Here is a 26058-nt window from a genome sequence, read left to right on the forward strand (position 1 = left end):
ACTGATCTGGGCCCTCAAATACTTTTCGGACAGGAGCATAAAAACTGTCTTACACGCAAACCCATTAAAAATAGCATTTTTTGTGGGACATTGCGAAGTCACTCGTGTCAGTGAGGGTCGAGGGTCGTTTGAGCGGGGAGGGGGAGGAACATTCCTCCCTGTTTTTATGCATCTCTGTGCACCTGTGGGGGGTGGATTTGCCCCAAATGGGGTGAATGTTTCCCGCCAACTTGTGCCCTTTGTGAACTTGACGCTACAGAAGGGATGACACGCACCCCTACGAGCTCTTGTAATGTAATGCTATAAAAACTGTTACCTTTTCATCGGTGACAAATTAAATATTTTAAATTTTCAAATAATTTTGTGTGTGTTTTATTTTAAATTTGATATAATTGCAATGTAACTGCACAGGCCGCCGATACATTGTTGTAGAAGTTTCATGGGTTGCAAAGAGTTAACTTTCTTACCGTCTTTCTCAACCCTCATTATTATATTATACAGCCACAACCATAATTTCGAGGGAATTAAGTATCTCAACTAATCAATACATAATTATTATTATTATTATTTTTTTTACTCAGCTTGATGCAGCCTACCGGAATACGAGAAAACTCGATCATATTTCCTAAAAAAAATACCTTTGAATCTTTTATGTTGTGTCTCTAAAACATTATATGCATTTCTTCACATCTTCAGTCCATTATTCAACTTGTCGATCCAATTCCACCAATTCTGATTAAAAGAGGCGTGTCTTTGTTAACAAGCCGGTTGCTTAGATATCATTTATGAGTTACTACCAATATGTTCAATAAGTTCATTTTTATTTGAAAACCAGAACAATGAAATTAATTATCGCTTCTGTAGAATTACACACCTAAAAGTATATTACCAGTCCTTTCAAATATCTTAAAAAACGATGTATTAGACATTTTCTCGGTTTGTAAATGTTTCAAAGGAACAAATACTCATCTATTAGGATCCAATCAATTTTATTGTACAGAAACCGGCACTAAAATGACAAAAGACTCTAATTCTGCGATTGCTTTTTCATATTTATGGAGACTAGTCTGTAATAGATAACAATCGGCGATGGAAATTTCTGTGCCATTTCTCCTTGTTGTACGTATTACAATCTCCACTATTAGCTAATGATGTACAAATATGTGTTCCAAGTCTACTTAATGAAGTACAAGAATTGATAAACAGAATAATTGACTGCATTAATGAGATCGCTCAATAGTCTGAAAAACATGGCCTGGAACTGGTCCTTGGAAAAATACTTTATGTTATAGTAGCATGTCCACGCCAAGTATGCGTGTACTCAAGTAATGATGAAAGTGTTCGGTGAAAGTAAGAGGGACAGCGTTGTCCTGAGTCACAACAAGGTGTACAGTTGAGAATTTTCTGATTGTTGTAAATACCACAAAAATGCATTTACTAAAGTTCACTAAATCACGAAGTATTATTGTTGTAGTAAACTCCCAAAACTCCTATTTTCCAAAACGTTATCTTTTTACTCAGTAACAATAATAACGCGAGTGATTCTAAGAGTAACTAAGTGCAATAAACAATCGATTTAAGTTCCAATTGGCGGTCATAAAAGCTTTTAGAGTACCAACAATAAACAAGACTTGGTTATATGGGTACATCCTTTCTTTAGCTTCAACTTTCATTTAGGAATTTGGGAGATCAGAGACGCTTAAACAATTTGGTTTGACTCAACCAGTTCTGAAGACTGGTCCTCCAAGATATCTCTCCACTGATTTTATGTCCGTTGCTGACAAGAGAACCACAACAAACAAGAGATTAACGCATCATATGAACAGCCTGTGCCATTTATTACAAAATGTTCTCAATATTTTTGCAAATGTTAGGCACACGCTGGCCAACAAATTAACATTCTAGGAGACCGGGTTCGCTTCGCTTCAGTCCTGAAAAGGTCCTCAGCCCACGAAATTAGAAGGTCTGGTGGTGATTGGTGTCACGTGTTGAGGTGAAATGTGATTAAAACTCGGTTTCTACTCTTTTGGTTTTGCATTTCAAGAAACCCATGCTTCTATGTTGTCTTCCCGTCCACATTTAAATGAGGGAGAATAAATAAAAGGTCAGAATGTCATTCAAAATTTATTCTCTGATGTGTGTTCCCCCTTCTTGCTATAACATAACAGCTTTCTGTTAGTGTCAGTAAACCTATTGTCAGAGACGTGACTATAGATGGACAAATAGCAAATAACTAATTTGTATTATCATTCCTATTCGTTGTTTTTGCCTTTGTTGCCAAATTACTCTGTGATTTTCGATTTAAACTTCTTTAATCATAATCCAAGAATGCAGAAACTCTTGTAAGTGGTGTGTGTTGGTGGAGCAGTGCTATAATTTAGTTATAACTCTCAACAAATAGATCAGCTAAGTAAGAATATCCAAACACTCTCAGAAATAACGAACATGTCCGAATTTCATTCCTGTTAGCTCTCGAATTTGATGTTTTCAGGAACTGACTTGACCCTTTTCACTAGGCTATTAAATAACAATAATACCGTAACTGAAAACCATAGTCGTAATGGAGAATAACGCAATGGAAGAATATTCGCATATATCAATAACTTTTCCACCTCTAATATATATTTAACTAGAAACATATTTTACAATTACGGTTCCTTTAAAAATTGGTATATCCTAGTTGAAGTTTCTGAGGAAAATAATCTATTTTAGTTATATAGTTTGGTTTTATTAGTTTGGAATCCACTGCATAAATTGAACTTGGGGAATTCTAAATAAAAGGAGGAGTTACTAAATTTAGAATTTAATGAGACAACTACAAATAAAAAAAACCAAAAGTACGTGAGTATGATTGGCAAGCTTTACACTTTTCATTGGTAAGGCTATTTATCGTAACTGATCAAAATCAGGTAGTGAGAATGTCAATTAAGACTGAGTCTGAACAAACAAGTAGTAATTTACATTGACAAAAGCTGTTTTGCTAGAAAAGAATTTCATGCTTCTGATAGTTTTCCATGTTTGGTCGAAAATGTCTGCTACAGTTTGCCTCCTTACCTCGGAAAACTCGTTTGAGTGTCTTTGAGCTTGTTCTGATCACTCTAACACTTTTTTCCACGAATCGAATACAAACAACAGTAGTATTAATGATCACAATGGCTACAGAGTGTTTAATACAAATAACGATTAACAATAAAAAATTATTGATTTGACTTTTTTATATTTTTTATCCATCTCAAATGCTTGGAGTGCTTACTGTTCTTTAAGTGTACTTTAAAAGTATATCTTGTTGCAGTAAAAATATGTTTTGTTTTCACCTATAAAGCAGTAAACACAGATATTAAAATTAATTAATTGTTTTGTACATGTGATGCCTAATGAAAATACTATAATATTTAACCTGCTATTACACTAAAAAAATGTTAGAAAAAGTTTAGAAAAGTTATTATAAAGATGTATCTTTTATAACTCAAATTATGAATTATTTTCTAGATCTCTCTGGTATATTTCGCTTATACCTAATGCAACTTGTTAAAAAAAAGATCTAGTAATATTAAAAGCAATTTTCGTCCAAGTCCTTATAATTTATAACTAATCACAATTCAGACTGCCCACAATAGTTGCGTTTTATGTTATTTCGTAAAATGTACGTCAATTTGCTAAAGGCAAATCAATTCGTTTCTTCCAAGTATTACAGTAGTATTGAAAATTATTCACGCGTTGTTTCCAGCAATCTCGATAGAGTCACGTTCCAAGAGGTGCAAGTAGAAAGTGTTTTGAGGAATCTGGGACTTGGCGAAAAGCCAAGATAGTTGGGAATAGAGAAACTAAACTTGCAGATGCCGTGCTTGATGGGTGGGTCTTGTGAACGTTAAAACTGGTGGGGAGCACAACCAAAGACTGTAGGTTTATACTTCAATCTGTTTGAACATTTTTAAGCTGGTGCTGCATTAAAATTTATTTCTACAACTTCTAACTAATAACCCACAATGGCGCAGTGTAGCGGATACGACTCGCATGATAACCGACTCAAGCATCGTCGAGCGTGGTTACTCCTTGGATGGGTGACCGCTGAGCGATCCTGTCCTTGAGAGCGTCGGTGGAGGTTCATTTGTCACCTTTGCAGTTGGTCTACAGGGTACGTGCTAGAGAGGACTTCTTAACCGCGACTTCAACGGTTAAAATAAATCATCCATACAACTTTCATAACTATCCAGTCATTAGAAATTAATTAAGATAAAAAATATAATCTAGACGTTAATAGCCAGTAATCTATATTACTACATGATCAACTCTTTTCTAAACAACGTTCACTGCTGTCAAACAAATCTACCAAAGAAAATCTACTCACGGGCCTAAAGCTGCCACAAGATAAACGAGATCGAATTGATCCAAAAATGGGCCCAATTTGAATCCGCACAGGACAGGGGGGAGGAGGAAGAGTTAGGAGCAAATGTTACAGCGTTGTGCGGAGGAGTGATAGAGAACCAAGTGTTTAAGGGGCCAGGTGAAACTTAATAGTTGTAGTAACAAAAACTAGTTTCGCTGACAGTAAACGGTGTCTGGGATTGAAAGCATTCATTACAAGCTGTGCATAAGCCACCTGCTGGCCTAGGGCGGGTAGGCGGTACGGCGTAGTCACGGCGCATGCGCGGGGTCTAGGATTGGGCTATTCAGATATACAATTTTACTACGCCACACAAGTCTGCATTAGAGATTTAAACTTTGTTTGGATAACGTATCACCTAGGAATTTTAAATTGGATCAGATACTTTTGCGATACCTCATCAACCAACAACTGTAACAACTGCAGACCTTAGGAAGTTATCTAGGAAATTAGTGTACAAAACTAATCTGTCTCTTGGCATTTTAATGGAACACCAATCCAGCTAAAATTTTATGATCTATTATCAATAAAAATACTAAAAGTAACATAGCTACAATTTAAGATGCATCTGAAGACACTCATTATAAGTTATTGTTCTCTCCTCAATTTCCTTCTGATCCTATAAATCTTTTCGCATAATTTTTATATTTTTCTTCCTCTTTTAAGCCTTAGCGTTAGCTAAGCCGACTTCGATGTACACTTTTTCTTTTTATTAGCATAGTACACTAATTATCGTGTTTATAAATAATGGGAACTTCTCAGAATTTGAACCCGTGATGTCTCAGTTACAGAGCCGAGACTATATCCATTAGTATACGGAGCAAGGCATTTTTATAATTAGAAAACTTAAATTTTCGGCAATGTGTGACTTTATTGCAGTAAAATAATTCGTTAATTCAAAAAGTTCATAAATGTTATATTATTGCTATTCTTTATCTAGATTAGTGTTTAGTGTAATAACATTGCCCGCTTGATGTACACTTCCTTATACAGCCAGTATGCATTATGTAATACATGACTATCTGCGTTTCAGTAGCATTATCGCGTGAGATATTATTGTTGACAGAAGTATTGTTCCATGACATTGGTGCAAAAGTAATTTAAAAGATCCGCGTAAAATATGAATACTTGTTATATTCCAGCTTTGTATATTGCAACGTCTCTCTATTGTGGTATAGTTTACATGTTGAGTTCACGCATGTTGTGTTCGCGTTCAGTATAATTCTCTGCCACAGAAATATAGTACATCCCGAGGCTCATTTACGTTTTCCATTGGGTTTTTAACTACCCTTGCAACTCATGTAGTGTCTTGCGGTCATGAATAATAACTTTATACCCTAACATCTCAGGGATTTATTCCAATAACACGTTTTACACAAACAGATACGTAAAAATTTTATTTAGTTTCACAAAAAAACTAATTTACCATTTATATTTTTAGTTTAATGTTCCCAAATAATGGCTTTGTCTATAAAAAATACATGCCCACAAAGTTAAAACCTTAGTACTGTTTAACCTTTTAAATAATTGATTGAAAACATATTATGATATGAAGAACATAAATGTACTGAAAATAAATGAATGAATAAATAAATGAACTAAAGTTACATTAAAATGTTTAGTAAGCTCAAACTATACAAGCTCTCTCAAAAGATAAATCGGGGTGATTCACTGTTTCATATCGAAAAGTCATTATGTGAACTGTAATACTACGAGCTCATTAGTAACAACGAACAGCAAGTACTTTATTGAAAAACTTAATGTTTTAATTTCACATGACTGAGGTGGATTTCTTAAAATTGATCCTTTTGAATGCCGTACCATAAATTTGTTTCTAAAAGAGTTGTCAAAAACTGAATGATCCACCCGCGAGAAGCTTGCTTACAAACACTTTTGTAATTGGGAATCGGTGTATGCTTTTGGTGTAAAACGATAAAATTCCATTACGACCAGACACTAATTAATCGTGAGCCCCGACAGTCTGGTGACGTCCTCGTGGCTGGTGAGCTGCGAAGGCCGGTGTTTTCCCGCGGAGTACGTCGTCTACAATGAGACTCATTAAGCTAATGTCCCCGTAATGATTGTATTTATCAGTGGGTTTATTGTTTTATTTACGACGCCGACTCACCACCTCTTACCGTGTAACTTGGCCACCTGGGTTGACCACCCCTGTGAACATTAGTAGGATCGACAACATTAACCACCTTCATTGGAAGAGTAAATTATAAGATTTTCAAGTATAGGAACATTTTATATTTAGTGGTACAGAAAAAGTTATGCAAAATTTACTGCCTATGGTAATTCTGCTTCGTTTTCAGTTTTCCAAATTAAATACCCGTACACTTTTTTTAATGCAAGAAAGAATTAATAATAATTGTATTGCAAGTGTCATATAAAAAAGATCCCTAATCTAATAACTAATACAATTTAAATTTAAGTTAATAATTGATAAATATCTAATTAAAATTACATTTGGGTACGTGACACCTGTCGCCTGTTCCTCGATTGTGGCCGAATTTCTTTGGATATCAGAATGGGAGTTAGACAATTTTTTTATGTTGCTGAAGACAATCCCAGCGACCCATCGCGAACTCGTCAATTGAGTAAAATGCCCTAAACATTAGGTTTTAATCAAGACTTAAATTGTTTGGGGTTATTGACGCGTTTTGATCTCTTCAGGGATCTCTTCTATTGATTAGCCTTACATCAATTTGAGATATCAAGTATTCAAAAACAGTAGTTCTGTGCTGTGCCATACGAAAGTTGTCCCGGCTTCTAGTTCCGTATTGGTGTACGTCACTACCCCGACGTACTTGAATCGGCAATATAGTATGTCGTCGAGAATATAGAGGCTAGCAAAGTCGGCAATCCAAGCTCCCCGAAGGCCACTTTACACGACTCTCTTAGATTTAATTTGTAAATGATTCTGACAGCTTTCTTTCGCGTCCTAAACACTCTATTAAATTTGTATCTAGAACCACCCCATAATTTCAAACTTTGCTTCTTTGCTTATGGAAGGTAAAATTTACGGCAAACCAAGATTTAAAAGTCTCTCTCTAATATTATCCATTTATGTTTTTTTAATTTAAATATTATATAAAGAGATGAAAACTGATTCTAGTACATTTGAGCAATATATGACATTTCTATTTAAATTAAAGTGGCTGTATAATAGATTTAAAGAGAAGTATGACTCTTTGATGGGGGATGAAGGAAGATCAAAGACAATCAGCAGAAGGAAAACAACAGGCTACACTCTTCAACCCTGGTGGCTGTGTTCCGGAGGACCAACCTCACCAGATATCCCTAGTTGCTTTTAGAGTTATTCACCTATTTCTTGAATGCTCTCTTGCCTAAGATTCACCTCAAGGATAATGGTTGCTTCATCCCTTACAGCACCAATACGGACATGACCTCCAAACATTGACTTTTCTTCACTAAAAAAATATTATACTTACCTGTAACACTAAAGAGACGCAATGGTCTAAATTTCCCATATTTTATTGGGATGGAAATGTCTTATAAGAAAAGAATTTGACATTTTTGCATAAAGGGAAAACTTATGATTATCAGGCTAACTGCACAATAGCATGGTTCTTTCACAATACAGTATACTAATTTATATCATTTGTACTGTGTACAGTATCTCACAATCCTTGAAATGATTTTTCACTATCTCCTACTCCAAATTCGAAAACAGATTCTTACTAGACGGAATAAATATTAACTTAATTCTGTATGTTGTTAAATATAGAAACTATGGGTTTTCCATACACATTTATAGGTGGTTAAGAACATTAATTTTAGTTTCATGTTTATTCAGATTTAAAATATTCCTTCCGACTGAGTTAGGAGAAGTAGGTAGATTTTATACTATTCATATATTAATATTTATTTCTTATAGGATTAACATGTATTTGATATCCGAAAGCCACTTGAATAAAAATAGTGTTTATTACAAACAGTTTAGTAAATGCTATGCGCATTCCTGAACTTATTTTTTTCTATATGTCCATAAATAATTGAGTTATAGTTGTTTAGTTTTTGACGGCTTCCATGCTGTTATTAAATGGGGTACGAAACTGACGAATGAACTTCCATATATTATTTATAGAATCAATTTTTCTACCTAGTTTTAAATTTGTTTCGCCAGTTCTTAGTGATCAAACATATAGAATTAAAATGTAATTGATATATCGAAAATCGTTTAAAACCACAAAAGGTTGTTTATATCAAACGTAATTAGCGTTACTAGCATTCCAGAAGATAAAAAACCAACATATTGGAAAGAACTTGGCCAAGACATTTACAAGATCAATTTTCGTACCAAACTTTAACGTGTTTGGGCTACTTTTGGGACAGTTCTTTTTCCACAAGCCGCATTATGTAGCATAAACATATGGTATGTATTATAACATTGTAACGAGGGCAGTTCTGGGCTTTGAGAGATACGGTCAGTAATTAGAACTTAAGTAGTACAATGAGGACAGTATTGTAATAGGCTAATTTTGTATACAGAATCTTCTCATACAAATTTTGAATATTGTGTCATTTAAGTAATGTAATGTGGTATAAATAAAGCAATTTGTTAGCTGTGCGTAAACAAAAATGTCCAAGTCCGTTTGTCCACACGACAGCACTGTAGTTGAACTACAGTCTTGAATTATTTTTTGCACAAATTCATACAAGCAAAGCACTAATTGATTTTGATGATTGCGGCTCCAAAAGAATTGCACACTCTAGAGACAAAGGTGTTTGAATCGTTTTTGATTTGGAATTGACTGGGAGGCGATGAAGAAGATTGACCGTTCATCCGAAGAAGAAAGAGTTTAATGAAGCGGGTATAAACTGGAGGAGCAGCGACCGGAGGAGAAGTGGAAGCGGACCACGTGCACTCGGCAATGTGTAGTTCGATAAATCGAAAGCTAGGAATAAACGCAACGCGTGGATGATAGAGGGCAAGACCGAGGCTCGGCACGCGCTACCGCTGTTGCTACTCCACTATTTATACAACTATGATAGACCGCACACACCACTGCCTTCAGTACCTCCACTAGTGATTAACTACCGACTCCAACCATCACAGCTGATTTATGCACAGCCACCTACCTCTCTTCTCGCTCTGGAGTTTGTCCTGATTAACTAACCAGTAGTGACTTCTGGGGTGATATGTCGCGTCGGCTGAACCGTGGTAGGCGGTCTAGTAGTGATTCTTTCTTGATATAATATTTACTGGACTGATGTCCATAATAATTGGACTGGCTTTGGCATAATTTTGGGTCCAAGGTATTTTGGAATTGAGTTGTCTGTCATCTGGCGTTCAAACAACACCCTCCAGTGTGATGTCTTTTAACCAGTCCTATTGGGAGGTGAAGGAATGAAATTTGTCTCTTGGGATTGTAACGTCACCGATACAACCAGGATTGGGGATATAAGGGATCCGTTTATTCTAATTACTAATTATGTACTCGTACTTTACACTTAGTATACATCACTCATGTTCCTAACTTAAAATATATGCAAGTGATATGCAAGGATGACATGTGGTAATTGGAATGATTTACCAAAATATTCTTAAATATATATAATTATTGAAATAAGGTTGGTGGTAGGAGCCGTCTCCTGTTGGGTGCCCACAAGTATGGCTCTATATATCCTAGTCAAGTGACCTTGTAATAAAGGGAGGCTAACTATATTCCAGCCTCTTCCAGCCAAAGTGGGCTGGTAAAAAATACAACCTCATGTTTAAGCTAGCAACAGTCCATAACACCCACTCCAACAGTAACGCAGTTATAATCCGCTGTAAACTAGACACATTTTTCCACCCTTTTAGCCCAATATCTCGACATTTGTGGTTAGTGATGTGGCGGCTCCTGGACATCCACGGGGTTGCCAAGATATAGGTGACACATCACATTGATGTACCCAGTGCAGGTTCAGCCTGTAAAAAGTGAAGCCTCTTGGGGACAAACAATCCTTTTAAACTTAGAGGTAAAATAGTTTGGAGGTATTCCGGAGGAGGTTACTAACGACAGTTCTATAACCCATCATAATGGGTTGCTACTACGTTCATATATGACTGCGGAGAAAGCGTAAGTAATCCACTGACTAGAATACAAGCTTGTGATATTGCTACTAAAGATACCATAAATGCCTCCAAAAAGCAGTCCAAAAAATAATGGTAGAAAACGCTGATCCCAGAGTTCGAACCCGTTGAAGATCAATGACCTACTGGAGGTCTGCGTTCGTGGGCGATCGTAATGAATGGCACCTGTACCTCAGAACTGGCGGTATTATTTGCAACAGCAACCGGTCGAGAAAGAACCTTATGGACTATGGAGGTACAGAGGATGTCGGGGGCAGCGGAGGCAGTGTTGGGTATGAGAGATAGCCACTGGATATCCGTGGGACGCCTTGTCCGCCAAGATACATAGGCAAATAGTGTACCTCGGAATGGACGCATAAATAACCAAGTGGTCCTCTATAAATTGTGCCATTATGATGAAGATATTGCCGGCTGATTTCGACTCAGTGGTCATTACTTTTGTTTAAGCAAAGTGATGTTCTTGAATCTGAAACTAAGCTATGCAAGTTCTCTTGTAAGTTGTTGGAATTTATTAATGAAGAGTATATATTATTTTGGTTGTATAATGAATGAAGATATGATAACACAAATTACCTTATAAGGAAGTATTCAGGTCGTACTGCTAAACGAAAACATTTGTATGACTTGGATCATCAAGTTATTAAATCGAAGTATTATGGTGCACTCACTATAGATTTTATTATGAAACCGCCTGATAATGAAATAATTGATTTTGAAAGGCCTTGTACGAAATAAAAATTATATTTGAAAACTGTGTGGTCATTATTAGTTGAATGAAATTTTATATTTGACTATAGCTCTAGGAATCTTTACTATGGGCCTTGCTAGGAAATTTGTATATATGAATATGTTGAGCCCAAACTTTGTGTCGGGAAGGTATAGTGGCAAGAGGGTACAGACGGGGCTCTATAGATTGAAAATTACACCATGTAGAAACAACCGTTACTCTATTGTTTCCTCTAGGATTTTGTAGTAAACGAGATTATTAAGTTATTCGTATTGTTGAGAACATTGCTCAGATGGGTTTTTGAGCTTTATAAAACTAGAAGATGTAAGGTGTAAATCAAAACAACTTACGTAAAAACATTACATTATTATAGTTGTCGCTTATAAGAATTTACTTTAAAAATTAAAATATGTGAAAAGTAAATAAAAACCAAACAACTTTTGAGCACGGTATATCAAGGTCAACTCTACAAAAACTTCAGAAATATTTTAAAATTGGCGTTTTTTTTAACTGATTTTGAATTTTGCTGTGAATGTACTACTAGGCTTCTTTATAATTGTAAACATTGTTAGTCTTCTAATTTTACATTTTTCATACGAAACAAAGACTAAGAACACGTCGAGAAATTTGGAAACTCAGATCCTTGGTAGAAATATACAAACGAAGAACATAACTGTCCTAAAATTTCAAAATGCTTACCCATACATCTTCCCCAAGTAACCTCGTGCCATAGTAAGGAAATTATATTTAGCTTTTTTTTATTGACGGGCGACGCCAACTAGCCACCTTATTTTCACCTTTAGTCACCTTAAGTCACAGCCACCTTATTTTCACCTTTAGTCACCTTAAGTCATCTTTACCATTCATACTATTCTATTCGCATTACATATTCTATAGACCTTGCTGAAGAACGCAACTCCTCCCCTGTAATTCTTAGTTACTAAATTTGTGGCATTACTAGAAAAATTATCATTTTATTAATGGTTTAATGTAAAATATGAGATGGTACTATATCAATTGTCTATCCTTACAGTTATATTACGTAGCCCGAACTTAAATTTTGGTAAATTAATCCAGATTTTGAAACGCTTAGGTAAAACAAGCATGGTTTGGTACTTCGCACTTCTATGGCAATAGGTGGTCTCTTGTAAGTAACTGTGCTTACATTGGTTTATACCTCACATATTTGATCAGATCTTCCTTTAAATGTGTTCATGAGTATTTAAATCTCATATTCTTTTTTTTTAGTTTCAATTCTTGCGGAGAACCATGTTTACAGATTTTTATATTTATCAAGTCACATGGGAGTTCAAACCTGATAATAATCCCAATAATATTATTCTATATAACATCGATATTTTTACAATAAAATTCAGAACTGGAATAGTTGGTGATTTTTGAAGGTTGTAGTTGTTGCCTTAGGGAAGGTTTAACGAGGAGACTACTATAGCTATGTCTACTGAAGTTACCTCGAAAACTTAATGTGTTCTAGGCATAATACGCCATATTGCCTAATGTGTCCTCCAAGGCATCATTTAGATGTCTCACTAGCGCGAGAAATAAGATGTTGACTTATTAATTGGTCGAAAATCGGATCAATACCTATGTTGTTCAGTTCCTACATTAATCTCTTGCCATCTTATATACATGCAGAAGGACATGTTTTTTTGTTCAGTTTCAGTGGATCAGTCAGTCATACATTGTAACAAAACGACAAAACGCAGTACAATTAATTATGAGCAACATTCGTCTCATTAATCACGCCAGAGAAAAAGCGACCCAAAGTGCCATAAAGAGGAAGAGAAAGGACTTTGATCTCTCACGGACCTGAAGCAAGTAATTGCGCCAAGACAAGAGATCTGATGAGGAAGTGCTCCCAAATCTCCGAGACGTGAAGGTGGACTCGACCGACCGCTAGCTCCCGGCCGCATGCAAAATGGCAGCAAGTAATATAGATTATTATAACGACGGGTGAGTGGAAAAATTGGACTATGGGCCGAGGAGTCGTGGCTACCCAACGGCATTGATGCATCTCTCAGGACCTACTGAATGGCCCAATGGCCCTAGTTCCAGATGTATCGCTGTTCAGATCCAATGCCATGGCCACTGCTCGCTCCTCTTGACACGGTTATCAACGTTTCGTGAAGAATTACATATAATAAATTTATGAATTTAAAATCCTACATTACATATCTAGTATTTTAAAACGGTTTAGATATATTATTAACATGGTGAAGGATATCATAAAATGCTTCTTTATTTAAAGTTTGCTATTGACGATGGAAGGTTTGAAAGGATAACAGAATTTTGGACATTTGCCATCGTTATATGTTACAAAAGATGTAACACAACGTTTCGAGGATTGGAATCTATCCTCGTCGTCAGGTGGAGGAGGTATTAATACATACAAAAATAAAGAACAGAAAGAAGTAATCGTTGCATTATGCCTTTTATAACGATGGCAAGCGTCCGGAATCATGTTATCCTTTGAAATAAAATACTGTTTATTTGAAATATACCAAACTCATTTTTGTATTCCTTCGCTTTTTCATTGTGAAAATACTTTACTTCTTAATTGCTTGCAAGTAAGGAGAGGTGAAGAAAAATCACATTCCTGTAAATTAACAATATTAAGTATCGAAAGAAAGAAATGCTTTCGTTGAAGTTAAATTACCTAGTCTTGTTCATTAAATATATTCTGTCTAAGCAGCGAAGGTGGCCAAAGGATTAAGTAACCCAAAGGATATTGGGTCCCCGATTTCGCTATGTAGTCATCATCGCTCCATAAACAGGGTATAGAGAAGTTCCCTGGGAAGGAATGGGCTGGGGCTCGGCACGCAAGGCATACAATGCATTAATCGAGGTTTGCCACATTCGACGACTCTGTAGGATTTTTTGCCGCGGTGAACTCTCAAAAGGAAAGGAAGGATTACGTTTTTACCTCGCCAGGTACGAGCGGCAGGCAGAGGTACGGTCGGATTTCGTCCCCAAGGTGAGCCACTTGCTCGCGTTATGTCTTCTAGAAATGTTGGACAAAAACGTGATTGTTTAGTAAGTCGCAGCGTTTGCGGGGAGTTACTCGCGGTCCAAAAAAATCCAAAACCGAAAACCGGAGACGGAGAAATAGAACAATGGCGTGGACACGAGATCATGAATCTTGCATTAAACACTTTCTGGGAATCGGGTGTCTTCAGGACACAAAGGACAATGGGCAGATCTTGATGGCTCGTTAGGCTATTTTATGGAAATCTACGCTAGGACAATGATAGGTGAATAATTCGGATGTGTGGTGGTCTTCGAGTGGCCGAGGATGTTTATGGCATCTCCGATATCCAGGACCGGCTCGTGCGACACCCTGTTTGGGAAGAAGAGACCGGCTTATCATAGTGCCATCCACCTCTCCTGTCTTATTAACCTTTTGTGAAAGACTAAAATCTGTTTTAGTTAAAACATATATTTTTACATTAATATATGGCTTAAATAAAACAATTTTTGTTGTCAATCGAATACTAATAGATGTTGTTTGTTTTCAGGAGTCATCACCGACTTTGACGCTTATATCGTCAAAGGTGAGTAATTACGATGTGTCGTTCTAGGAAAAACCTTTCCAAACACGTCAATGAACATTTCAGAACAAGGATTGTCTTCTAGTCGGACGGAAACCCAAGTTACATAATTATATCCAATTATATTCTTAGGTATAACGCTACTAACTATTTGTTACAGAGGACTAAAGGCTACACAAATTACAATGACTGCATTGAAAGGAAAACACATCAAACATATCTCTTGAAAGTAAGATAGTGAGCAAACATTAACAAACGTTTTGACTCTTGACAGTTTCCTTAGTATTCTACAGTTCAAACGATAGGTGAGAGTGGATGAATCAGTAGAATTCACTGTTTTGCTTTTGAAGTGGCCTTGGACTTTTGACTCTCTTCTCAAGAGAGTCACAGGAATGAAAGATGTAATGTGGCTTATTACTCGGTCAGGTTGACACTCGCCGTTAACGAAAGAATAAAACTCTACGATTAAATCTTTATAAGTGAGCTTGCGTGTATACATAGTTGTTCATTTCAAGTAGCCCATACAGTTACTTTTGAGTTTACCTTTCAGATCTTGCCAGATCTTGAGTTTTTGGTGAGCTCAAGGTTTGGCATCTCAGAGATTTGCAAACGTCTTCTTTTGGAGTTGTAAGGTTGTCTTTAAACCCCTCGAAAAACCGGTTTTCTACGTAAGTCACTCTTCTGAAAGGCTCCCTCCTACCCAAAAGCTCTCGACCACCGATGGACGTGCAAGTGCAATGGCGGCCTTGCGGTCGATGTCAGGGATCGATCCATCATCCTCCGGTGGATCGGTCGGTTACCGCGCCTAATGGCCTTATCGCGATCCCGAGCGGACCTCTGCGGTCGCCCGATATTGAGAGCAAAGTTCAGTCGAGTACACGTGGGTAATGGGCATTCTTCAGTTACATGCCGGTCTCCATTAGCTGTCGGTGAGTGCTCTGGTCGTGGTCGGAGAGAAACGAAATCGATAATACCTTTCACTTGGTGAGATCGCACCACCTGGAGTGAACCGATTCAATGATCCTTAAATGCCTTTGATGGTGTCAGGATTTCAATGTGAGTGATTAGCAATTTAGAGAGAAGTGAGGAAAAGTGGCCGGGTTGCAACTTCAGCAATGTAGAGTTTTACAAATTACAGTTCCAAAAGATAAAGGGATAAAAGGAAACCGATCTAAACAGGCACTAACTTTCAAAATACAAGAACTTTGCTTTATATCTATGATCTGCATGATACAACTTGTCTCCTTCATGACAAACCTTCCAAGAATATTATAAAAGAGATGCACGGAGCAATGCTACGGAGCAATAGGTACAAGAGAACAAGAAAGTTAAATTATGAAAACCAAACGACCTTTTTTACTAGTTACTGTTTTTTTTTTTTTTTTTTTTTTTTTTTTTTTTTTTTTTTTTTTTCAGAGTTTTACGATTGCAGTATATAAAATAGTTGGCTATGTACTCCCCCTTCTAACAAATTCTTAGAACTTAAGATAGCACAACCTACTATCACTTAAATAATCCTACATCATAACAGTTCCATAATAATTCACAACTACGTCCAAATTGCTTTGTTTAATTTGTAATGAATTCCAAATAATGATATTTTTGGGAGCAGATCAAGTTTAGATCATATTTGACTGAATGTGGTGTTGGGATGTGTGTAATAAAATTTTAATGAAACAGGATAGAAGAATGGAAGATGGAAGAATAGATATAAATTTAATACTACCTATTTTTAGAACAACAATTTTAGTATTGGAGATCACATTAATTTCATTGGTCCTAATAGTTGTTCCTGTGTGTAGATTCGGTTAAACTGCGACATCCTACTATTATTATTTATTAGAAACCTCCTTTCAGAACAACACCCACCCTGTAGAACGAATATTTTATAGCGACGAAAATCTCATTTACACTGGAATAGCAGTCATCCATGCTAGACCGTTTTCTGTATTTTTGCATTAGAGTAAGCAATCCGATTGTTTCATTCCGTACATCGATGGTAGGTTGTGAGAATCTCGGACTCGCATTCGCGGAACAAGCGAAAACCGCCATCGCCGGCAAAGAAATTTTGTGTTTGGAAAAAAAACAGATTATAAAGGGAACTGAAAGGTGAAAAAAATGAAAACAATGGAACAGCTCGTAACAACGGAAAATGATAAAAGTTCTGTATTCGGAAACTTATCAATTATAACATAACCTGTTCAAGTTATAAAATTCCTTGAGAAGTATCTCAAAAAAATTACGCAATCCTCAACATGAAAATAAAAATAAGAAAGTGTGAAGAAATTAGTTTTATTGTGTATCCTATACTATTACATAGTATGATATAACCATTGTAGGAGAAAACAAACATAGATCGATTATTACTCATTGCTACAGTGTTCTCAAATAAAAAAAATATTTGTCTTATAGACATGAATTACTGATATATAGTTATTTACGCTCCTATGTCTAAAAATACTGGATAAGCAATATAAAATAGCTGGCTATGTTATGCGCCCTCTCCTAACTAATTCTTAGACTAACGTCATAATGAAACAAAGGTGTTAAATAGAACAGAAAATGTGAAAGCGTTGTTCGAGTGATTCAGGTTCATTGAAGCAAAATAATAAATGTCTAAACGTTGTAGAATCCACATATCTTTGAGTAACCCATCTTACAGTTATTCGTTTATAAGGACCTCTTCAGCGTTCTTTAAATACCCAAAGGTAGTAAAAGAGGTCTTGAAAAGATTATGTTTGTAGGATAACAGGAAAACTTGTGTTGTTACTCGAGTGACTCGAGGTAAAGACCTTCCTTCCCCATCCCATTGGATCGATCCCCTACCCGTTACTTGTGGATTTGTACTACAGTAACCATGGCTCTCTTCAGTTGAGTTAACTGTTTTCCTTCCGTATTAACGCACTTTTCTGGCTCTTTGTGGCTCTGCAGAATGTACGACCACTTCTGAAACTTGTATTAATTTGTACTACAGTAACCATGGCTCTCTTCAGTTGAGTTAACTGTTTTCCTTCCGTATTAACGCACTTTTCTGGCTCTTTGTGGCTCTGCAGAATGTACGACCACTTCTGAAACTTGTATTAATTTGTACTACAGTAACCATGGCTCTCTTCAGTTGAGTTAACTGTTTTCCTTCCGTATTAACGCACTTTTCTGGCTCTTTGTGGCTCTGCAGAATGTACGACCACTTCTGAAACTTGTATTAATTTGTACTACAGTAACCATGGCTCTCTTCAGTTGAGTTAACTGTTTTCCTTCCGTCTTAACGCATTTTTCTGGCTCTGTGTGGCTCTGCAGAATGTAAGACCACTTCTGATAGTGATATTAATTTTCCAATGCACCAGATCATAAAGCATTTTTATATTTGTGTGTGTTTTAGAATCATTGCCAAAAAGTAAACTAAAATACAGGTTTATTCGAAAAGAATGATGAAAAAGGTTAATTTATTTACAGACAAAGAGCCTCAAAAGCATGAAAACTGCACAAAATTAAATATGCACTACAATTTCATGTTATGGGCGTTTTTTAGTTAAACTGCAAACACACAACCGATAATAATGCTGAAAAACTAAACAGTTGGTACTACTGGTTGCATGAATTAAAACAGCTGATTTTTTTGCACAAGTGTCTCGGGTACTTGGTTGACGGACGCTAAACAATTTTAATATGTTACGTTGCCAGACCGTTGAATTGGTTGCTCTGGAAATAAAGTCAGAAAATGAAGACAAATTAGTATACACGGTTTTAACGATTTCGTTACTCTTCGTCTGCAATTAAAATAACCTGCACCATTATTTTTATACTATTGAATTTGTTAGTTTACAAACCACGAGATGTAAATGCTAGGAATGTAAAATGAAGTTCAAAGATTCATTTATAATGTAACAGCTTCGTAGCTAGTAAGACACTGACAGTTTAAATTTATTGATTAATTATTTGTCTGATTGCATTGGAAAGTAATTGACAGTCCAGAACTTGACTACATTACAATGAAGTCATCCAATCAAAGTAGACATACTTGGGTACCGAAATAAACACAAGTCCTAATGGACAAGAATAAATTAAACCGATTCCCAAGGTTAGCAATGTATGTGTTCGCCATTTCTGATACGATGACATAGTCCTATTGAATTATACTTTTTTAATGGTCCAAATAGTCCTTTAACTCAAAAGTATATATTTCAACGAATTTAATTTCCTTTATGTTTACTTGCTTTAAATACTCCGTTATTTTTTCAATTGCGGCTTAATTCATTACTCCTAATTATCTCTTTAAAGTTGGTCGGGGCTTTAGGAACGATATAATAAAACACACATTGCCTCCCGATGACATCATCATTATTCTTGAAACACACAGGTTGGCAGACAAACACTTTAAAGGAAACTTTCATGAAAAATCCTAGGAGATTGGTGATGTAAGAGACTTCCGTCTATGAGAAGTATTCAAAATTCCAGAATAAAGAACCAGTAAAGAACCTTCAGAAAATGCCGAAGGACATAAGGAATATTAACTGATAAGCTATATTCAGATATTCGTACGAATATTTTTATACAATGGAGAATTAGTTATCAATAATATTTGTTTACTACCCTGTAAAGGTATGACGGATGCTTACCACCCAATGCTCCATGGTAATTTTATGCCTGTATTGTGTATTGTACATTGTAGGGTTAGCCGCATTACAGGTTTCAGCTGTTTTGACTTTTACTTGTCCTTGGCGCTCTGTCAGTAGGTGTGATTATCTTTTGTTGTGACATCCGTATCTGTCTAATTCTGAGTGTTTGGAGTATAGCCAGAGTATGCCCCAGTGTACCAGAGGTGTTACGTTTTAAATATTAACTTACCGTTTTTTTTAATAGAAATGTTTATGTAAACATTACTATTTTATGTATTTACTGGAATGACTTGGCTATATAATTATTAGAAACTGGCGACTTAATTGAAGCTGAATTGTTTCGATCTGAACCAGATTGTGAATATAATTCAAATAATGCCGGTGACGAATAATACTGACTAGGCTGATAACACCAAAGCAAAATAACTTATGAAACCATCACCTCTGAAACACCATCTATAACAACTGAGAAATTACCTCTACAAACGGTAACAGCAGATCTAACTTCAGAAAGTTGGGGCCCCCACTAAATTTACAATAAAATACAGTGCATGCAAGAGTTTACTTGAAGAATGAAGAAATGAGCAATATTTTGCATACTGGCTGTGAACAATAAAACCACGAAATAATAAGAATTCCAATTTAGCAGGAAAAACTCATGTGTAATCAACCTCCTACACATGTGTAATCATTCAAAAAGTGTTTCTGAATTCACAAAAAAAATGATAACTTGAAACGATTAGGAATCTTTTAAAAATCGTTATGCATAAAATAAGAGAAAATTTTAATTTGTAGCAAATAAATCGTATCCTTTAAGATAGATATCTTTCATTTTTTAAGGTCACTGCATGTCCCAAGCGTGCCTGTCATTTAATTTAAAACTGCAGAATACTTTACCAAGGTGATAAACAATGAAAATAATGTTTAAGACAAACCAAACTATTTATAGTTATTCCTATGACTTATTGTTTTAATAAAGTAACAATAGTTATAAACAAATATTTGGTTATTGTTATTATAACCAAGAAGGTTAATGTTAAACAAGGATGGTAATGATACACCAGTAAGTTAATGTTAATGTTGAACCAATACGTTAATGTTAATTGCTTGGGGACATATCGATTCATCTGCTCGTCTCGTATTCTCAATTCTCTTTATATGTTGACTTATACGTTGAATATTCATTACAACACAGAGGCGATAAAAATGTTACATGGTTTTAGTGAGGTGTAAAGAAAGTGAAGCAAATACAGTTAGACCTCAGATTTTATGCCACAGAGTGTGAAGTTCTTGCAAAGGCCCATTGCGTAATGAGTGAAATGCTAAAGTAGACAGAGTTTACACTAATTGAAATTATTTGATTAACACCACTGCAAGAGTAAACATATTAAGTTTTAACACTCGATTTGGCGTTGTCCTAATGAAGAAGATCTTAATGGTAAATACACCATAACACGTGGCGTTGTTCCTGGCTAAAGTTTACAACCAAGAACTTTCATCATAGTTCATTTTATTGTGACACACCCTCCTACAATTATTCCGGACCGTAGGATACACAAAAAGAGGAAGCGGTAATGGTTACCGCTCAAAGTACTGACGTCTACGAGGAAATCAGGAAGAAGGAGATTTCGGTAACGACACAAGTTCTAATGTCAATCCATGAGCCGGGAACCTAACGATGCCAATACCATATCTTGATGTCACTTGCTCTATTACTGTTATTAAAAAACTCTGGAACACGAACCTCTGGAAGAAAGGATGGCCAGATAGGAGAGTCCGAGATTATATTGACAAATGTCCCAAGTCCTATAAAATATTTCCTGTTTCCGTTCCGTCCACTCTCGCGATAGCACAATACTTTCTAACGGAGTTGCATCAACTTGTCTTTTTGTGTTCGGCTTAATGGTGCGGATCCTTAAATATTATTCTTACAACGTCTTTTAAACAACTTTCAGTTCAATTCAATTTGTCTTTTACGTTATTTAAACAATCCGACATTGTGCAAAAGGATGCATTAGTCTCTTTATCCGCTATATTTAAAAATATGTTTCTTCAATTCTTTAATTTAATAAATTAAGAATTTTAAAAATTTTGGTCTTGGACCTTTAGTATACCATTGTGTATTATGGAAGATTAAATCACTCAGTGAGATAAACAGCTTAGTCTATATGAGATGGTGAAGAATAAATCAATTTTAGATCAATATTGAGTGGACTACATCGATTCCTAGATTCGAGTTCTTTATATAAGGTTTTAATAATACGTGATGGCATTTTGGCAGGTCCATTCATAACCATTCATAATTTTTCCATGATTTCATAGTAAAAAAAAAACAAATTACAACAGTAAAATAACAATAGTTTCGTTAGTAAAAAAACGTAAAAAAACCACAAATAAAAACATTATTTTCTTATTTTGCAGGCTTGAAAAAACTTGAAAAAGAAGTTTGCAACACAACCGACTCAGATAGTATCAGGAAGAGAAAAACAAATATTTCAATCAGGGAAGGAGCTAGATAAAGGGTGGAAAGAGGGGGGAGGGGTTGTGGGTGGAAGGACGGGATGGGGAGGGGGTAGAGATAAGGCAGGGCGAAGACTGCAGTGACAAATGTCCTGAGAAACCCCCAATCCATAAGTGCTTCCGCTTCTCTTTTCTGCACTTCTAGTACTCTAAAGTACAGTGCGCTTTGTTCGTTTGTACTCTAAAAAAAGTACACATTAACAAATCCGCTCTGTATGTGTAAACCTCCAGACTTAAAGTTAAATCATCTTTCCTTATCTAACGCCGCCTCTTTAATAAAGGCATTTTTCATTCATTCATTCTTATTTGGTTTTTATAAAAAACATGAAATTTTATACGATGTATAAGAGATAAATCAACTTTTTGTTCTTAGTGTTTGGCACCTTTTTATCAATATCATATTTTTTAAACTTAAAATAATATTTTTGGCTCCATAAACTATTTTGCATTTTGGAATCACTATAGAATAACTCGTAAATGCTGATGAATAAATTGCAAAATTGCAACCCAATCTTTTATGGGTTTCATGGATTATTATTAGAGGAAAATGTATTGTTATTTGTATGAATAACAAAAAAGTGAAAATATATTTACTTCCTCACGAAAGTCTTGATTTTGTTACTCCATTGGACATTACACCTACAGACTAAAGATTGTCCATAATAGTGTAGCAGTTCGTCATTTACATTTGGGACGTTAAAGTTTGGATTTTTGTGTAAATGGATTCTATTATTAGAAATCTTTGCTAGAGAAAATTATGTTTGAACATGCGTTAATTGTTGCGTTGGCTAAGCGATCAGTCTACAGGAAACAAAATTAGAAATGTGCTTTCTTCCAACAGAACATTACGTCATACATAATGTTAATACTGATTGAAACAGAAACTAGTGTGTGAGTTAAAAAATAAAGGTAACTTAAAGAATTTTTAAATGTTGTTAGCATCAGTCGTTTGTCTCCGAGAACATGTAACAATAATGTCTCTTACCTAAGATAAAACGCATGTTACAATTAAACATTAGATGTTAATTTCGTAACAAAATAATTTCTGATCACAATAATTAATATATCAATAGTATGTCAAAACGTAGTGTTACTGATTTTTTGTTTCACTGAACTATGGCAAATGTCCGGAAAAATACTGTTTCCTTCACAATCCTTCCATCGTTAAAAAATAAACTTCAAACAAAGAAGTATCTCAAATTTCGCATATATCCACGTCCAATGTCAATAAGGTTTCAGGAAACTATCCTTAACAATTTTTAAAATTTCACCGTTTCGTGACGTGAAAAATGTTGCAACATTTTCTACTAAAACTACCACCGATGCTGATTCCAAAATATTTTTTCCAAATCATTGCTTTTTGAAACAATAAAAAAAAAAAACACGAAGGTGAATATACATATCTGTATTCTCTTTACAGTATTCTCTGTATTCGTTATTTGTTATCGATGAACCACGCAGCAATGTGGGTTAAATTGGTGGATTCTTCTTTTTGATGGTGTTATTTAAATATGAATTGGGCAAATAAATATTCCTTTAGATAATTTTTAGATAGTTCTTGTTTTTAATAGATGGAATTTGTAACCTTGATCACATTGGAAAATTAAAACCTTTAGTTTGAGACTTTTACTCGAAAAGCTGTAATAATCTGTTTAATTCTTAGTATTCTTACCAATAAGTTGTTTTTGGATTATTTGTAGGATTTTTTGTATGTTATTTATGTAACCAATCTAGATATTATTTGTTTAGAAGTGTTTCATTTTGCTCTGTCAATTTAATTCTTATATAATTTTAAGATGTTGTGCATGTTATTTATTTCAAGGTGAAAGTTTTTTTCCTCTATTGTTAAGAATAACATCGTTCATTTTGTTTTTTGAGCTAGTATAATTATTAATTTATTCTAATTTGCACTGCACTTAGGTTAGAGGATAGTATAATTTTTGTTTAATTTTTGTTTTATTTAATATAGCTAATTTAGGTAACTGATGACCTGTAGCTATTTATAAGTCAAAATAAATAAATAAATAAAAAACGTTTCGTGGAACTTTAGAGGTGCAGGAAAGTAATCCTTTTGGACACACTCAATCCAAGTTCTTCCGATATACTGGTAATCTAAACATTGGCAAGCCTATTATTTTACCATTCAAAGTCATACATTTTTAAAAAAGAAGTAATTTTGATGTTTTAGATCACTTTTACAACACAAGCAATACCTTTAAATTAATAAATTCAGACTTCCTCAATTGAAAAGTTTTCTTTTTTGCTGTGGTCCAACATTATTGAATTATCTTCCTCACTACATTAGAAATCAAGATAGTTTAAAATCATTTAAAGTTAATTTAAAGAGCCACTTGGCTGGTAGAGCTGTCTGTAGTATACAGGAGGCCATCGGATAGATACTGATGTAATGCAGCAGGACCAATCGCTTTCTTAGTTTGCTTACTGTTGTTGTTTTTTGGTGTTTCTAAACCTTTGTGTTATATAATATATTGTGATAATGTTATTTTAGGTAAGTTTAAAATATAAATGTTAATATTAATTGTTAAAGTATTATTGATTAATATGTATTGACGTACAAAAAACTGAATGTTTAATAAAGATTCAATTGAATCCACAAAATAATCCTTAGAAAATATTTTATCTAATTACAAAATTGTTGAAATAAACACTAAATTGACTGTCACAAAGCAATGATCTGACTGTCGAACGGTGGTTCTCACTTATTATATGTAGATTGAAGACACAGTGACGCCACACAGTTTATAGTGTGGAGCGCGAACGGGGGGCCGGATCCATTTGGCCGGCTACGGAACGTTCAGATAGCTCTTTTGATAGTGTCACTTAGGGTGGGTATTGTGCGACCGATAATTGGTTTTTGTACCTGGCTGCCACTCCGGCTTTCGTAGAAAGAATTCACACAAAAAGCCGGCCGGCTTTAGATGCCTTGAAACAATAGGCTTTTGCCCAGTTGAGAGCCTACAGAATGTCGAGATATTCAATATTGTACAACAGAGTTGTTTTTTTTTTCAAGAAAAATTAAATACAAGGATTTTTGTTGAAGAACTAAGACATTTCGTTTCTAAAATAATGGAAAGTTAATGACTATAATATATGGGTAGCTTATAATATGTTATGTACTATGTATGATCTTTTACTAGTTATAATATTGATATAACCTTTGAAAGTATACCGGATATTCGCTGACGCTCAGCCAAATCCTATAGAGTGAAATGCACCATTTTCGAACTCGGTATTGCTTATATAAAAATGAAGCTTCATACAAACCTTCAAATCTGCAGTTTGCTTCCGAGAAATTGCGTGGACAGACAGACAGGCAGACAGAAATGAGATTTTTCAGCCTCTGTAGTAATAGGCTTCGCTAACGCTCAGCCAATTAGCATATTAAGTAAAAAGTCGAATTATATGGATTAGAGATGTGAGATACCAGGTTTCATGGTTTGAAGTTATTGGAATCCAACGCCTATTTATTTTATTCTAATAAATAAATAGGAATTAAATAAATATCCGTCGGAATCCAAGAACTACGAACTAAGCATGTCATCTCGCAACTCTAATCCACTAATTCCACATTTTCCTTGATATGCTGAATGGCTGAGCGTTAGCGAAACCTATCACTATTGAGGCCTATACATTTAATTTCTATCTGTCTGTCTGTCCGCAGGATATCTCAAAATCAAACTATAGACTTGCAGGTTTGCATAAAGCTTCAGCTATATGAGTAACATTGAGTTCGAAGATGGTGCATTCAAGTGAACAAACATTATTGTAAATTACTTCCTAAAATTTTTTTGTTTTGTGCTATAATACAAAATAATATATATATATATATATAACTATGCCCTTTCAAAATCCATCACAACTCTAATCCACGTAATTCGACTTTTTACTACATATGCTAATTGGTTGAGCGTTAGCAAAGCCTATTACTATAGAGGATACATAAGTCTAATTTCTTTCTGTTTGTCTGTCCGCACGATATCTCGAAAACGAACTATAGACTTAAAAGTTTACATGAAGCTTCATTGTTATATGGGCAACACTGAGTTCGAAGATTGTGCATTTCACTCTATGGTAATTTGCTGAGTGTTATGGAATATATCTTTACGTTGTTGTTATCG

The 26058-nt window shown here is 35.1% G+C and overlaps 1 protein-coding gene across 5 annotated transcripts in view; it reads left to right on the plus strand.

The window, feature by feature from the left end:
- LOC124364667 (voltage-dependent L-type calcium channel subunit beta-2) overlaps positions 1 to 26058 on the plus strand; it is a 403127-nt gene that overhangs the window by 96624 nt on the left and 280445 nt on the right. For all 5 annotated transcript variants that reach the window (XM_046820315.1, XM_046820316.1, XM_046820317.1 and 2 more), the window contains one exon: positions 14751 to 14786. In XM_046820315.1, coding sequence (XP_046676271.1) covers positions 14751 to 14786 — 36 coding nt within the window. The remainder of the gene's footprint in view (positions 1 to 14750; positions 14787 to 26058) is intronic.

Source organism: Homalodisca vitripennis, chromosome 6 (assembly GCF_021130785.1).
Source record: "Homalodisca vitripennis isolate AUS2020 chromosome 6, UT_GWSS_2.1, whole genome shotgun sequence".
Taxonomy (NCBI): Eukaryota; Metazoa; Arthropoda; class Insecta; order Hemiptera; family Cicadellidae; genus Homalodisca; species Homalodisca vitripennis.